Source organism: Solanum tuberosum, unplaced genomic scaffold, assembly GCF_000226075.1.
Source record: "Solanum tuberosum cultivar DM 1-3 516 R44 unplaced genomic scaffold, SolTub_3.0 scf00031, whole genome shotgun sequence".
Classification (NCBI taxonomy): Eukaryota; Viridiplantae; Streptophyta; class Magnoliopsida; order Solanales; family Solanaceae; genus Solanum; species Solanum tuberosum.
The window spans coordinates 2,239,566-2,252,480 of NW_006238957.1; the positions used below are offsets into that span (position 1 = coordinate 2,239,566).

Here is a 12,915-nt window from a genome sequence, read left to right on the forward strand (position 1 = left end):
TTTAGTTCAACTATTTAGTGGGGTACAATGTACAATTTATATAGCTTTTAGTCCAGCTATTTAGTGCAATGTTCGTCCAAAAATTGTCATATCTAAATATGGGTAATATATATAAATATAAAAGAGTTTACGATTCCAAAAAGTACAAATATTAGATCAAAAATAGAAATAATAAAATAAGAATAAAGTGTTTTAGAAATCAAATAATCAACTCACATGATTTTATCCTACAATTAAGCATATCAAATTAATCTAAATTAACTAGCTATTTATAATATATAATTTATGAAGATTAGAGATAAATTTAAATAAATAATATTGTAGAGCAAGTTAGAAAGAAAAAAAATATTGTCATGAATAAGTAAATAATTATTTTTTTGGGGGTGGGGGGTGAATAATTTAAATATAGCCTGAGAAACATTTTTTTTTAACTGATAAAAAGAATAGATACAAAGAATAAATTGATTTTGTTATGTTATAGGTAGATGGATCCATATTTTTTTTTATTTTTTTTGGGGGGGGGGGGGGGATTTAATAAAAGAAAACGTGTGTCATATAATTAAAATAATAGGGTATAACATCATAGACCAAAATTAAATTTTAAAAGGAAAAATTACAGAAATCCCATCTTTTAGTTTACTTATTACCATTATCCCCTATAAGTTTTACAAATCTCCAAAAATCCTTCATTTTCGCACATCAGATTAGTGTATCTCGCGCATCAGATTAATGTATCTTGCGCATCAGATTAGTTATCTCGCGCATCAAATTAGTGTATCATGTATAAAATGTACATCAGATTAGTGTATCATGTATAAAATATAATGTATCTTATTTAACGATTAATGTATCTCGCGCATCATATTAATGTATCAACACTTATATTATTGTATCCGTTTGAGGGATTTCTATAATTATAAACTTTTAAGGAATAAATTGTAATTTTACCTTAAAAGTATGTGATTTCTGTAATTTGCCCATTTAAAAATGAATCGTGAATTAAAGATGATGATGTGCGAGTTATTATCAAAATAATTATATACTACTCAAACTTTGTAGCTACGTGATAACATATTATTTGATCTTAGATTCTCTGTAGAAACAAGTTAATTCACAATATTGCTTTGTAAATGTTCCTTCATTTTCAAAGTATGTCTACAATAATCATTAAAATATCTTCTTATTTAGTTTCTTTGATCCTAAAATATAACACAACTAAATTATAAAATTATAGACGATCGATCTAATTATTATTGTCTTATTGAGCATTTTGTATCCATTACCTATTTAATTATATATAGGTAATTCATATAGATTTGATGCTCTTTGCAACTTGAGAATTTTATGATAAATTTGTGTCATGTTTAATGACACTTTGTTTATAATTTTTAAGTATTCAAGATGCATCAAGAAGTACTGATAAATTTACTTTGCTAATGATCTCACAAGTATGCAATAATAACTCATAAACTGAAAGATCTCACTCATTGATATACTAATTTACATTTAAAAAATCATCTAGACAAGAGTATATTATATATTTGAATGTATAATATAATTACGTTCTTCAATATTCTCTATGCAATGTGCGGATACGTATATTAGTTATATTAATGTGACATTCTTTTTAGGACAAAATAAAAAGTAAAGGATGTCACATAAAATGAGACAAAATGAGTACTTTATATTTATTATGGTAAAGGTCCAAATTTTGCTTTCTGTTAGGGTTTGTTTGGAAAACAATCAGTTGATTGGAATTGGTGTAATTACTAAGGTAGTAATTTTCAGCCTAGTAATTACACAACATAGTAATTACGCTGACCTGTTTGTTTATCATAGCGTAATTACACTGTAATTACAAATGTAATGTTTGGTTGGATAATTGCAATCATCGGGTTATATTAAATTTAAAGAATAAAAGTTAATTATCTAAAATTAAAAAAATTATACTAGATAAATAAGAGACTTTATAAATAATATTGACTTAAATATTTAAGATATATATATATATATATATATATATATATACATATATTATTTTTTGAAAATATATTAATCAACAAGCACATATTCTTAACTAATATTATAAAAAATAATTGATTTATATTTTTCAAATTAGTAAATTTTAATTAAATTAATAATAAAAACTAAAAGTAGAAGATTTCTATGAATATTATGAAATACATATTTGACAAAAGGATTAATACTAAAAATAGTATTGACTTGATATTGACATTGCAAGTAATTTATTTTCTAATTAGAGTTGATGAATAATCTTTTTATGAAATATTTGCATACCTATAAACTTGCCTATTTTTACTCCAAACCCGAATTCTTGTTTCAGATTTTATCCTGTATAATTTATGTTTTTTATTTATAAGGAAAATTAAAACTTTAAAATTTGTTTCCCTTTTTTCTAGTTAAATTTTTTGTTATGATCCAAAAACCAATATCAACTGGTCTAAACTTAATAAGTGTTGATTGATTTTTATAACACAAACAAAATTTACTAGTCTTTAATTTGATATAGAAAAAGGTTACTTCAAAGCTTATAAACAATATGGAATATTTTGATAAATTAATTAACAATAAGATAAAGAATGATACTAGTGTGGACAAACACAATATGAATGAATGTTGGTAGAATTAATTTATTTTCCCTGCCTCATAACTCCTACGTCTTATGTTCTAATTTTGCTTGCACCCATGATTCAATAAGAACATCATATCTTATTTATTCATGTCGAAAAATCAAATTAAGAGGAAGAACTACTATCCCAACGTCCTTCAAATTATTATTATTTTTTAACTATATTAAAATCATAGAGCTTTGAACATGTCATTTATCAATGCAGATTTAAAGTCGTTATTCAATTAAAATCATAGAGCTTTGAACATGTCATTTATCAATGCAGGTTTAAAGTCCATTGAAGTCGTTATTCTTTAATTGAGGGCTCTAGATAGTTAGTGTATTAGTTAGTGGACGATGAGTATTCATTCAATAATTGCTTGTTTGCCACCACCCTTAATTCGGGATTCCAGTTCCCGATTCCACCCGGATAAAAACAAGTATTGTCTTGTTCAGCGTTTATCGCATGTCTCAAAGGAACAACTACATAAGTGTCTTCCCTTTTTCTTCATCAGCTTTGTTATCTATGCATTTAAACAGAATACGCGCTACTCAATTCTCATAAATAAAGCTTCACCCCGTATTACTTTGGAAGCCAGCAAGGGATTTGGGTGCATTCCTTCAAAATCAATCTTAGGCATAACCTAAAACGAATCTCTCTTGCCTGATTACCTAGTGTTTCCGTTTATAACATCCATCCAATTCTTGATTTCATCCTCAACACCTTTTTCAGTTTTCTTTTAACCAAGAGACGGAAATTGTGTTAATTTAAGATTTAATAGCAAAATCATGCTCATTTGCCCTCCGATAAAGTAAAGCTGATGCCTCCACCCTGCAATTTTATTTTTGTGCGGAATAAATCAAGAAATATTACCAACTTATATCACCAGTAAGACCCTAGTGATAGGACTGCAATTCAATATTAAAGAGATCATACCAGCCAGGATGAACAACAAATCGTCCGGTGGAAAGTGCCCAATTAACCTGTTAAGACAAGCTACTAATTAAACCTCTAAATACCCACATACACAGTTTTCCAGATGATGGATCAGAAATCTTTATCAACATAATAACAAAGGAGGGTGATCAATAATCTGACTAAGGCTGTGTTTGGTTTTCCACGGAAAATGCTCTCTTGAAAAATAAGTGATCTTTCTTATTTTTTGGTGTTTCTCATTTTCGTCCGAAAAGCATTTATATATAATCGAGAAAGACAACATGGAGGTGGAGATGAAAGGTAACAGGTGGGGATGGTATGGATGGAGAGGGATGAAATGTCATATATGGAACTTTTCTTACCAAAAATGTTTTATAAAATTTTTGACTAACCAAACATGAAAAATTAAAAAAATGTCTATCCTCCATAGCAAACACACCCTAAGAGAGTGATTGCATTACTCAATCATGCAGAGTGCAACGTATGGTAGACTTCTCCACTAGTAACTCCCTACATTTACCTAAAACATTTCATTCTCATTTCACCAAACCGACGACTAGTTTCTTTTATCAAACTTTTTTCTTTTCCCTATATTTTTGTGCAAATGGGTATGGGATTTGAGTAATGTAGAGTGATAGTTTTTGGGAGAAATAACACACCTTATCCGTCCCAAGAGAATTTGCAACCACATGGGTAACCTGATCATCAATTTGACTAGTGCAGACAGCACCAAACTGTTCAGCTGTCTGCCACAGAGGATGCAAATGAGGATTGGCTTCACCAACAGGGAACACTCTGCTGAAGACAATACGGCAACCTGCCAGAATCTTTTTTTGTTCTGTCGCTAAAATGTTCCTAACATCAGCTTCATCTATGGACCGATGTGCGAAAAAATTCTGATGTATTCTTTGAATAACCTAATTGTATGAAATGATATAGAATATTAGTAGTAAAAATATTAATCTCATAGATATTCTTATACAAGATCAAACATTAGCTCACCCCCAAACAAGAGGCCAATGTCCCATCTTCTGGTCTTTCATCATGATCAATCTCAAGAAGAGAAGGACCAGGGAGACCAAATTGCCGTCTACTGCAAGGAAAGTAAATATACCTAAAGATACAAAATGATTAATCATAGACCTTTGAACAGCACAATATTATGTCACCAATATGCATATACATGAGAAATCGATCATGAATGATATCAAACATACAACTAATTACCTCTCTACAACAATCAAATTTAGCTTGTTATGTGGCCAGACTCTCACAGAATCATCAATAATCACAACAGCTGACTCCATGCCCAAAACCCCCTCCAAGTCCTTACTCTTAGGAACCCTTTCATCCCCATCAAATGGATCTCCATCGTCACCCCTGGAGATCACTCGTCCAGCAAACAGATCCCCTTTTGGATCTAGCAATTTGGCCATCTCCGTGGCATATAGCTTGTTACCCATGGTATAGAGATGCAGCTCAAAAAGATTGCTAGCCTAAAGAAGCACAATATTACCAAAAAATAAAAATAGAAGACTCAATATTCAACTCTAGCTGTATACACACAAACAAATATATTAGAAAAACAGTTACCTTTTCCAAGAAATTCCAAATCCCAGGCCGTAACTTGGTCCACATTCCCATGTGTGGAAACCGGAATAGGTGCCTACACGGCTTTTCACGGTCTTGTTCCTCTTTCTTCCTCAATATCTCTTCATGAACTGGGTCGATTTCAACAAACTGAAAAAGAAGAACAAAATCATAAAAATCATCATTACTGACAAAGAAAATAAACTCAGGCTCTACAAGTTCAAAAAGATTCACGCCTTTGCTGAATTCAGAAGAGTATGGTCCAAGTCCAAGACGAGACAGAGCTTCCGAACAGAAAACATTTTTTTCTGTTCCTCAAGCCTCCTAGCCCTTTCTCTCTGGATATCAGCTCTCTGTTGGTCGCTGTACCCCTCAAATAGATGCTCAACATCTCCCCAAGAGATCTGTGGTTGCAATGAACCAGGAGAACCTTTTTCAGAAGCTAAGCCAGCATCATTCACCCGTTCACTTGGTTCAGAAACTGCTTCCTTACCTTCCGATCTACTCTGATGAGATTGTAGGCATTGTGTCTGAGTTTGAGAAGCAGCAGACAGTGATGTGGATGGTGAAACAGAGATCATGTCAGCAATATTTTTCAAATTTTTGGTGAATTGGCGAGCAATGTCTGGTGGTGTAGTCGAAAGAGTCACAGCTGACTTCCTATCCAACTGGTCCTCTTGACTTTGGAAACCAAGATTGCTTATCGTTGCGTGTGTGCCTGCTACACCAGTTTTACATTGATCTGATCCAACATTACCACCCTTTAGAACTGCAGTATTATGAAGAACACGCCGAGGGTCACGAGGTTTCATGCGGACTATAGCCACTTCATCCTGCAAATCTTGACAACATCAGATATTCTAGAAGATAATAAAGTCACATAAAGTATCAAATAGAGTGTTTAGTTTTCTCATTTTGACACAAAAAACAACAATGGAAAACGAAGATTAAATAAATTCCAATTGAACACATAAGGAACCGCTCTGCACCTTATTCCACCCCAAACAGAAGAAAATGATTAACCCTTGAAAATGTCAGGAAGAAATAAAAGGGGAACTGTGCAACAGAAGCAGTAAAGAACACACTGTAAATGAATTCATTCTTCAAAAGGTTGTAAATGGAACTTGCCGCTGATGCTGTGTGTGTAGGAGTCTGAAGTATTCCTACTGATCTCTGGCCAATAGCAGAAGATCTGGGAGCTATTGCATCCGTTGATGGAACTGCTCCAAGAATAGATTTAGAACTTGAAGCTTGTGCTGTAGTAGTTCTAGAAGCATCAGCAGATTTCTGCTGTTCCATCTTGATTATATTCATCCATATCGATGGATTTATAGCTATATCTTTTAACAAAGAATGCAAAGTTGTTGACGTGCTAATGCCAGTCACTGGAAAGTTCTCAGCAGCATTAACTATGACACTAGGTATAGTAGCGATAGTAGCTGTTACTTGCTCCAATTTCCTAATATCATTGTCACTGCTATCTGTAGCACAGTTACTACTCGTAATTGGCAACCCAGCAGTCCCTCTATCCTCTAACCAACCACCATTTCCAGTCGAAGGACGCACATCACTCACAATGATTGAATCAGTCTGTTCACTTCTTTGTCTTTTCGGCAATGGAGCACCAAAGACTGGTAGGTCTACTGTCTTCTGCTTTTTTGAACCAATCATCTCTAAAGAAGCCTCCAATTTCAAATCAATGTCTGGGATAGGCAAGATATTTTTATTCGTGTTCTGAGCAACTGCATCGCTGGTTGCCAGTCTGAGTCTGGGATCTCTACTTTTTGCTGTAGAAGATCGCAAAGAAGGATTTGGCAGAAAACTCAGAGGATCTGCAGTCCGAGCAGTTCCCAGTCCTTGTCCATCAAGAATATTGGTCTGGGGAACAGAAGACAATATTGGTTGCCCCATGCTAGATTCATTCAGATGGCTAGCATTATGTACAACATCAAGACTGGTGACCTCCCCACCAATGTCCCCTTTGCCACTATCACCCTCTTCAGACGGAGTTGGACTTGGAAGGTTTTCACTAACAAAAAGGGAACTTCGACCAAATTTTTGTTGATAAGAGGAAACAGCTTTAAGGGCATCAGTTTCATAAGGATGCAATAAAGAATTCCCTTTCTCAAGAGAACCCGCAAAAATAGGCAAGTCCAGTTTCACCATTCCATGAGCCTGTGTAGCTTTTGCAACAGGGAACTGTGGTCCAATCTCTCGTGTAGGCGACGGAAGAGTATCTTCATCATGGTCCTTATGGAGGTCTAGCAAAGGAATGGATAACCCTTTAGCTTTAGAATTGGCTAATCCTGGTTTTACAGATTCAAATGACACACTCTGTTCCTTCAGGCCTGAAGATTTGATAGATACAGCACCTAAATCATACTTGTTTACAGCAGTAAAATCCTGATTTGCATTTTCAGAGGATTTATGAGAAACCTTCTTATCTAACAGTTCAACAACTTTGATCCCATTGACCTTGTCATTGTCTTGAGTATTTGAGAAAACAGCTGACTGGTTAATAGAGAGAATCACAGCATCCACCTGGGACATAAAGTAGGCAGTATAAGCTACCAGAACTGCAAGTTTTCTCAATACATACATATATATTTATGAAAACACACCTCTTTTAACTGCTCAGAAGACAAAAGAGCAGGTAATTGTGTCTTTGCATGAAAAAGCAACCTGCAAGGGAGTTAGATTAGAATGTGTCCAAATGCAATAGGAGTGACAAATGTAAAAGGAAGAAGAAAAACCTAGATAGAATATCTGTGTTTTGTTGCTTCTGATCCTGGTTCATGGAGTAAAAAACCTGGAAAGCAAAGGAAAGAGATTTGAGCATTATTTGAGGTATGGGATGAGGCAGAAAGTAGTAGAGAATGAATAGATCTTACAGAATTAATGGTTCGGAGTGCAGTCATAAAGAGTTGAATAAGAATGTCATTCTTGTCTTGAGAAAGAGCTAGTTCCCCCAAGGCCAGTAATGAAGTTTGCAATTTGGAACAAACCATAGAAAAGGATCTAGTGAAACAAAGCATAATTAGTGGATGAAGTTATTTACTAAGACTAGAACTAGAATGAATAGAGTTTTAACAAGTTTACTTGTGGGTTTCGTCTAGAGTAACACTCTGAAGTTGTTCCCTAACGAAATTGGCCTCCTTTCCAAAATTTAGAACTAGGTCAGCGGCATCCAAGTCGATCTCGCCTTCCTCCAACTCTCCTTCCTCTTTAGCATCGTCATCCACATCCACATCAATGATGACCTTGGATTCAACATTAGCATTAGCATTAGCACACTGGTTGGAATTGTCACTAGTCATGACGAATAGTTCGTCTAAAGGCTTATTCTGCACAGCCTGAGCCCAAGCCAGGTTATACAAACCTCTAGCATAATCCCTAGAAATTGGATATTTATATGCATCTCTCATCGTCCAAACCCTAGTCGTCGTCGTCGAATTTTGATTTTGATTTTCATTACTCGCAATCTTAATCTTAGTAGTAGTAGGTGGGTCTTGCCTATTGAACGCATCCTCACTTATTTCTTCAACTGAAGCCGAATCTGAGATCTCACCCTCCTCTACATCTTCAACTCGATTACATTCTTCCATCACCGTTACTCTCAAATCACCACCTACTATACTCCTCTCACAATCACAATCAAAAACACAAACAATTTCAAGATTCAAATCACAAAATACGATTTTTTCAACACAAAAAATTAATTTTTTGAATATAAATTGAATCGGAAGATTCGGGACAAAAATGACAATCGATTCGGATCTGAAGAATTGAAAAATATATAGAGAAAGGAGGAAGAGCAGGAAAGTTTTCTGGGGAGCAACGTAAGAGAATTTAAGGTGGGGGCAAGAATCTATAGGATGGCTTGCCCACGATTAATCTCAGCCCTATATCTCAAGTGAATTTGGTACAAACGCCACCTCTATTTTACAATGGAAAAGGGGCATATTGAGCACCAAAGATTACAATTTATTTTTTTTACCATCAAAAGCATAATCTATATCAATATCTATATTTATCTATCTATATTACCTTAAAAACATAAACTCATAACTTGACTTGAATATTAAATTACTATAATATTCCTAACTTAGGTTGTGACTTTTTCGATGAGTTGTGACTTTTCTGATAAGTTTTGACTTTTTTCATAAGGTTGTGATTTTTTGATGAGTTGTAATTTTTCCAAAGAGTTGTGACTTTTCCATATAGTTGTGTCTTTTTTAAAGGTTAAAAACATGAACTCCTAACTTGAATGTTAAATTACTATAATATTCCTAACTTAGGTTGTGACTTTTTCGATGAGTTGTGACTTTTCTGATAAGTTTTGACTTTTTTCATAAGGTTGTGATTTTTTGATGAGTTGTAATTTTTCCAAAGAGTTGTGACTTTTCCATATAGTTGTGTCTTTTTTAAAGGGTTGTGACTTCTTGGAAAGGTCGTGACTTTTCAGATAAAACACAAAAAATACTTGTTCATACTACCCTTTGTTGATTTATAAATAGAAGGGTTTTCCTCTCATTTTTTCAACCACAATTTTTTTTTAATCTTCTACTCTTCTTCTTCTTGCATTTTAAAAAAATTCATATGATTTATTGTCCTTGAGTGAGTTCAAAGTTTAGCGGACTATGATGTACCACTATTTTGATGAAGTAAATTGTTATATCGTAAGATGGTATATTTCTTAACCTCGAATACTTGAGGAAAATAATTCTGATGATATAATAATTATCTTTTTGCTTAGATAGTATGTAATGTGGAATATATGAAGTAATCATGATGTAGTCTGAACTCATTTGTTTTTGTTAATAATTTCTCTTGTGATATAAATATATGCTTATGGATATCTTTTTCAAAAATTATTCAACTTCTCAAGAGTTAGAGAATTGTCATGATTTGTTTTTTGATGCTCAAAACAAAAGAATGACTTTATATACCAGTGCTACTTATGTGATTTAGATTGTCAGGAAGTTTGCTTCAAAATAGTTATTACTATATAAACATTGCCTTTTGTTAATATAAACACTGCCCTTTTGTTTTATTGATTTACTATTTCTTAATATTTAAGTATTTTCGACGAAGAAAAGTTTATATGACTTCTAATAACGCCAGTTGAAGTTTGTATTAGTTTAAATTTTATTGTAGTCTAAATTCCTTTGTTATTGTTAATAATTTCTCTTGTGATGTAGTTATATGCTTCTGAAAATCATTTTACAATATTATTCAACTTCTCAAGAGTTAGAGAATTGTCACGATTTGTTTTTCTGATGCCCAAGACAAGAGATTGACTTTATTTAGCAATGTTACTTATGCGATTTAGATTGTCAGGAAGTTTGCTTCAAAATAGTTATTACTACATAAACATTGCTCTTTTGATCTACTAATTTACTACTCCCTCCATCCCATTTTATGTGAGGTAGTTTGACTCGGCACGAAGTTTAAGAAAAAAGAAAGACTTTTAAAACTTGTGGTCCAAAATGAATGATAGAAATTTGTGTGGTTGTAAATCATTTCATTAAGGCTAAAATATACATTCTATAATTAAACTATTACTTAATATAGAAATGTGTCATTCTTTTTGGGACTGACTAAAAAGGAAAGTAAGTCACATAAATTGGGACAGATGGAGTATTTCTTAATATTTCAGTATTTTCAACGAATAAAAGTTCATATGACTTGTACTAATGCCAGTTGAAGTTTGTATTAGTTTGATTTTTTGTCGTATAAATTCATTTGTTTTTGTTAACAATTTCTCTTGTGATGCATTTATATGTTTCTGAATATCTTTTTCCAAAATTATTAAACTTCTCAAGAGTTAGAGAATTTTCACGATTTGTTTTTTGATTCTCAAGACAAAAGAATGATTTTATTTATCAATGCTACTTATGTGATTTAGATTGTCAGAAAGTTTGCTTCAAAATAGTTGTTACTATGCAAACATTTCCCTTTTGTTTTACTAATTTACTATTTCTTAATATTTAAGTATTTTCGACAAAGAAAAGTTCATATGACTTCTAATAACGCCAGTTGAAGTCTGTATTAGTTTAATTTTTAGTATTTATTTAATAGCTAATTTTTATGAGATATATATTTTCATTAATGCAAATGTGTATATTTATATATATATATATATATATATATATATATATATATATATATATATATATATATATATATATATATATATATATATATATATATATATATATATATATATATATATATATATATATATATATATATATATATATATATATATATATATATATATATATATATATATATATATATATATATATATATATATATATATATATATATATATATATATATATATATATATATATATATATATATATATATATATATATATATATATATATATATATATATATATATATATATATATATATATATATATATATATATATATATATATATATATATATATCTATCTTTCATCTTTCCTTATATTAACTTTTGACCAATAATTTTTCGTATTATTATCCTGCCCCTATATGTGATAACACGATGTTGTTATTTTTCCTTAGACGAATCACGCTTGGTTGAATAAATTGAAAATTGTTTACAAGTATATGAACTATATCATGGTTGGGTGTAAGATAAATAGGTGATTATATATATGATTTCACAGATAGAATATATTTTTTTAATTTTAATTTTTAATTTTTCAATAAAAAAGGGAATCTTTTCTCAATTAACTATGGACATTCAGATAACTATCTTTGATTTATGTACATAGTCAATCGAAAAGTCAAATATGAGAGCCAACAAAAAGAACGTCATCTATTATGTTATAACTTATACAATAAAAATTACAAAAATAGTTCTAAAAAATAAAATGTAGTTGTTCTCCACATGTTCATATGACATCTAAACAGATTAAGTGGAATACACGTGCAAGCCACATCTGGATAGATGACAAGAAAAATACACAACAAATATCGTCTATATGGTAATATTAGTGAGATACGACTAATTATATGATTGAACCTCATCAAATTGAAATAAAAATATACATTATTGCATTTAATTAATAAAATTTTTTATTGACCATCTTTATAGGTTTGTGTTAATAAGAGATATATATGATGATCCACATTGAACATTCACAAATGAATCTGCAATATTATTTTGTGCAAAGCTTATTATTCAAATTTTCGCTTAAATTTGCTGATTTGAGAATCACGTGTCGAAAAAGTAGTTATATTATAATTAGCTAGTGTCAAACATATAGTTATAAGTATGGTCATGGTAAGGCCATTTACATAATTGTTACCAAGATTAAGTTCAAATGTTGATTTTTCAAAAGTACTGCATTTGAGGCCTTCCTTGCTAAATGTGTCTGCCACCTGATTCTACTCCCTAAAGATGTGTGTTGGCGTTGCTACTCCCAAATTCTCCATCAGGTTAAATTAGTGATATACTGTGAGTTTACGGTATTTCTAATACATTTCACTTACCAGTTGTGTGTGTCTAGGGCCTTTTTATATTGGTTTTTATGTGTTTTTATCATGTTTTGCAGGAAAGATGTTCAGGCACGGAAGTATAGAGACAGCTGAAAGAAATGCAGAAATAGGGCATTCACGGAGGTGATCTACGGACCGTAGGTCCATTCACGGTCCGTAGGTGATGATCGTAGATCAGCAGGCATGGTATTGAGGACAAATCAGGGAAATCTGACCAAGTGTGAAACCACGGTGTCTATTGACGGTCCGTAGATCCA

At 31.8% G+C, this 12,915-nt stretch overlaps 1 protein-coding gene across 1 annotated transcript; it reads right to left on the reverse strand.

Annotated features, from left to right (window-relative positions):
* Window positions 1-2,993: 2,993 nt before the first annotated feature.
* On the reverse strand, window positions 2,994-9,068 carry LOC102604136 (RNA polymerase II C-terminal domain phosphatase-like 3). The gene is made up of 12 exons (XM_006341843.2): window positions 8,256-9,068; window positions 8,048-8,174; window positions 7,910-7,965; window positions 7,778-7,838; window positions 6,285-7,697; window positions 5,393-5,989; window positions 5,160-5,306; window positions 4,794-5,062; window positions 4,569-4,680; window positions 4,226-4,483; window positions 3,567-3,613; window positions 2,994-3,461 (listed from the first exon to the last, which is right to left on the reverse strand). The coding sequence occupies exons 1-12, from the start codon at window positions 8,759-8,761 to the stop codon at window positions 3,398-3,400; spliced, it is 3,657 nt and encodes a 1,218-aa protein (XP_006341905.1). The 5' UTR covers window positions 8,762-9,068; the 3' UTR covers window positions 2,994-3,397.
* Between the last annotated feature and the right edge of the window lie 3,847 nt (window positions 9,069-12,915).

What these genes read in the sequence shown, in the direction of transcription:
- LOC102604136 (XM_006341843.2), bottom strand. Translation starts at nt 8,761, where the DNA reads ATGGAAGAATGTAATCGAGTTGAAGATGTAGAGGAGGGTGAGATCTCA. An exon ending in AACACAGATATTCTATCTAG is followed by an intron (nt 7,839 to 7,909) that starts GTTTTTCTTCTT and finishes ACTCCCTTGCAG; the next exon opens with GTTGCTTTTTCATGCAAAGA. An exon ending in CTCTTCTGAATTCAGCAAAG is followed by an intron (nt 5,307 to 5,392) that starts GCGTGAATCTTT and finishes CTTCTTTTTCAG; the next exon opens with TTTGTTGAAATCGACCCAGT.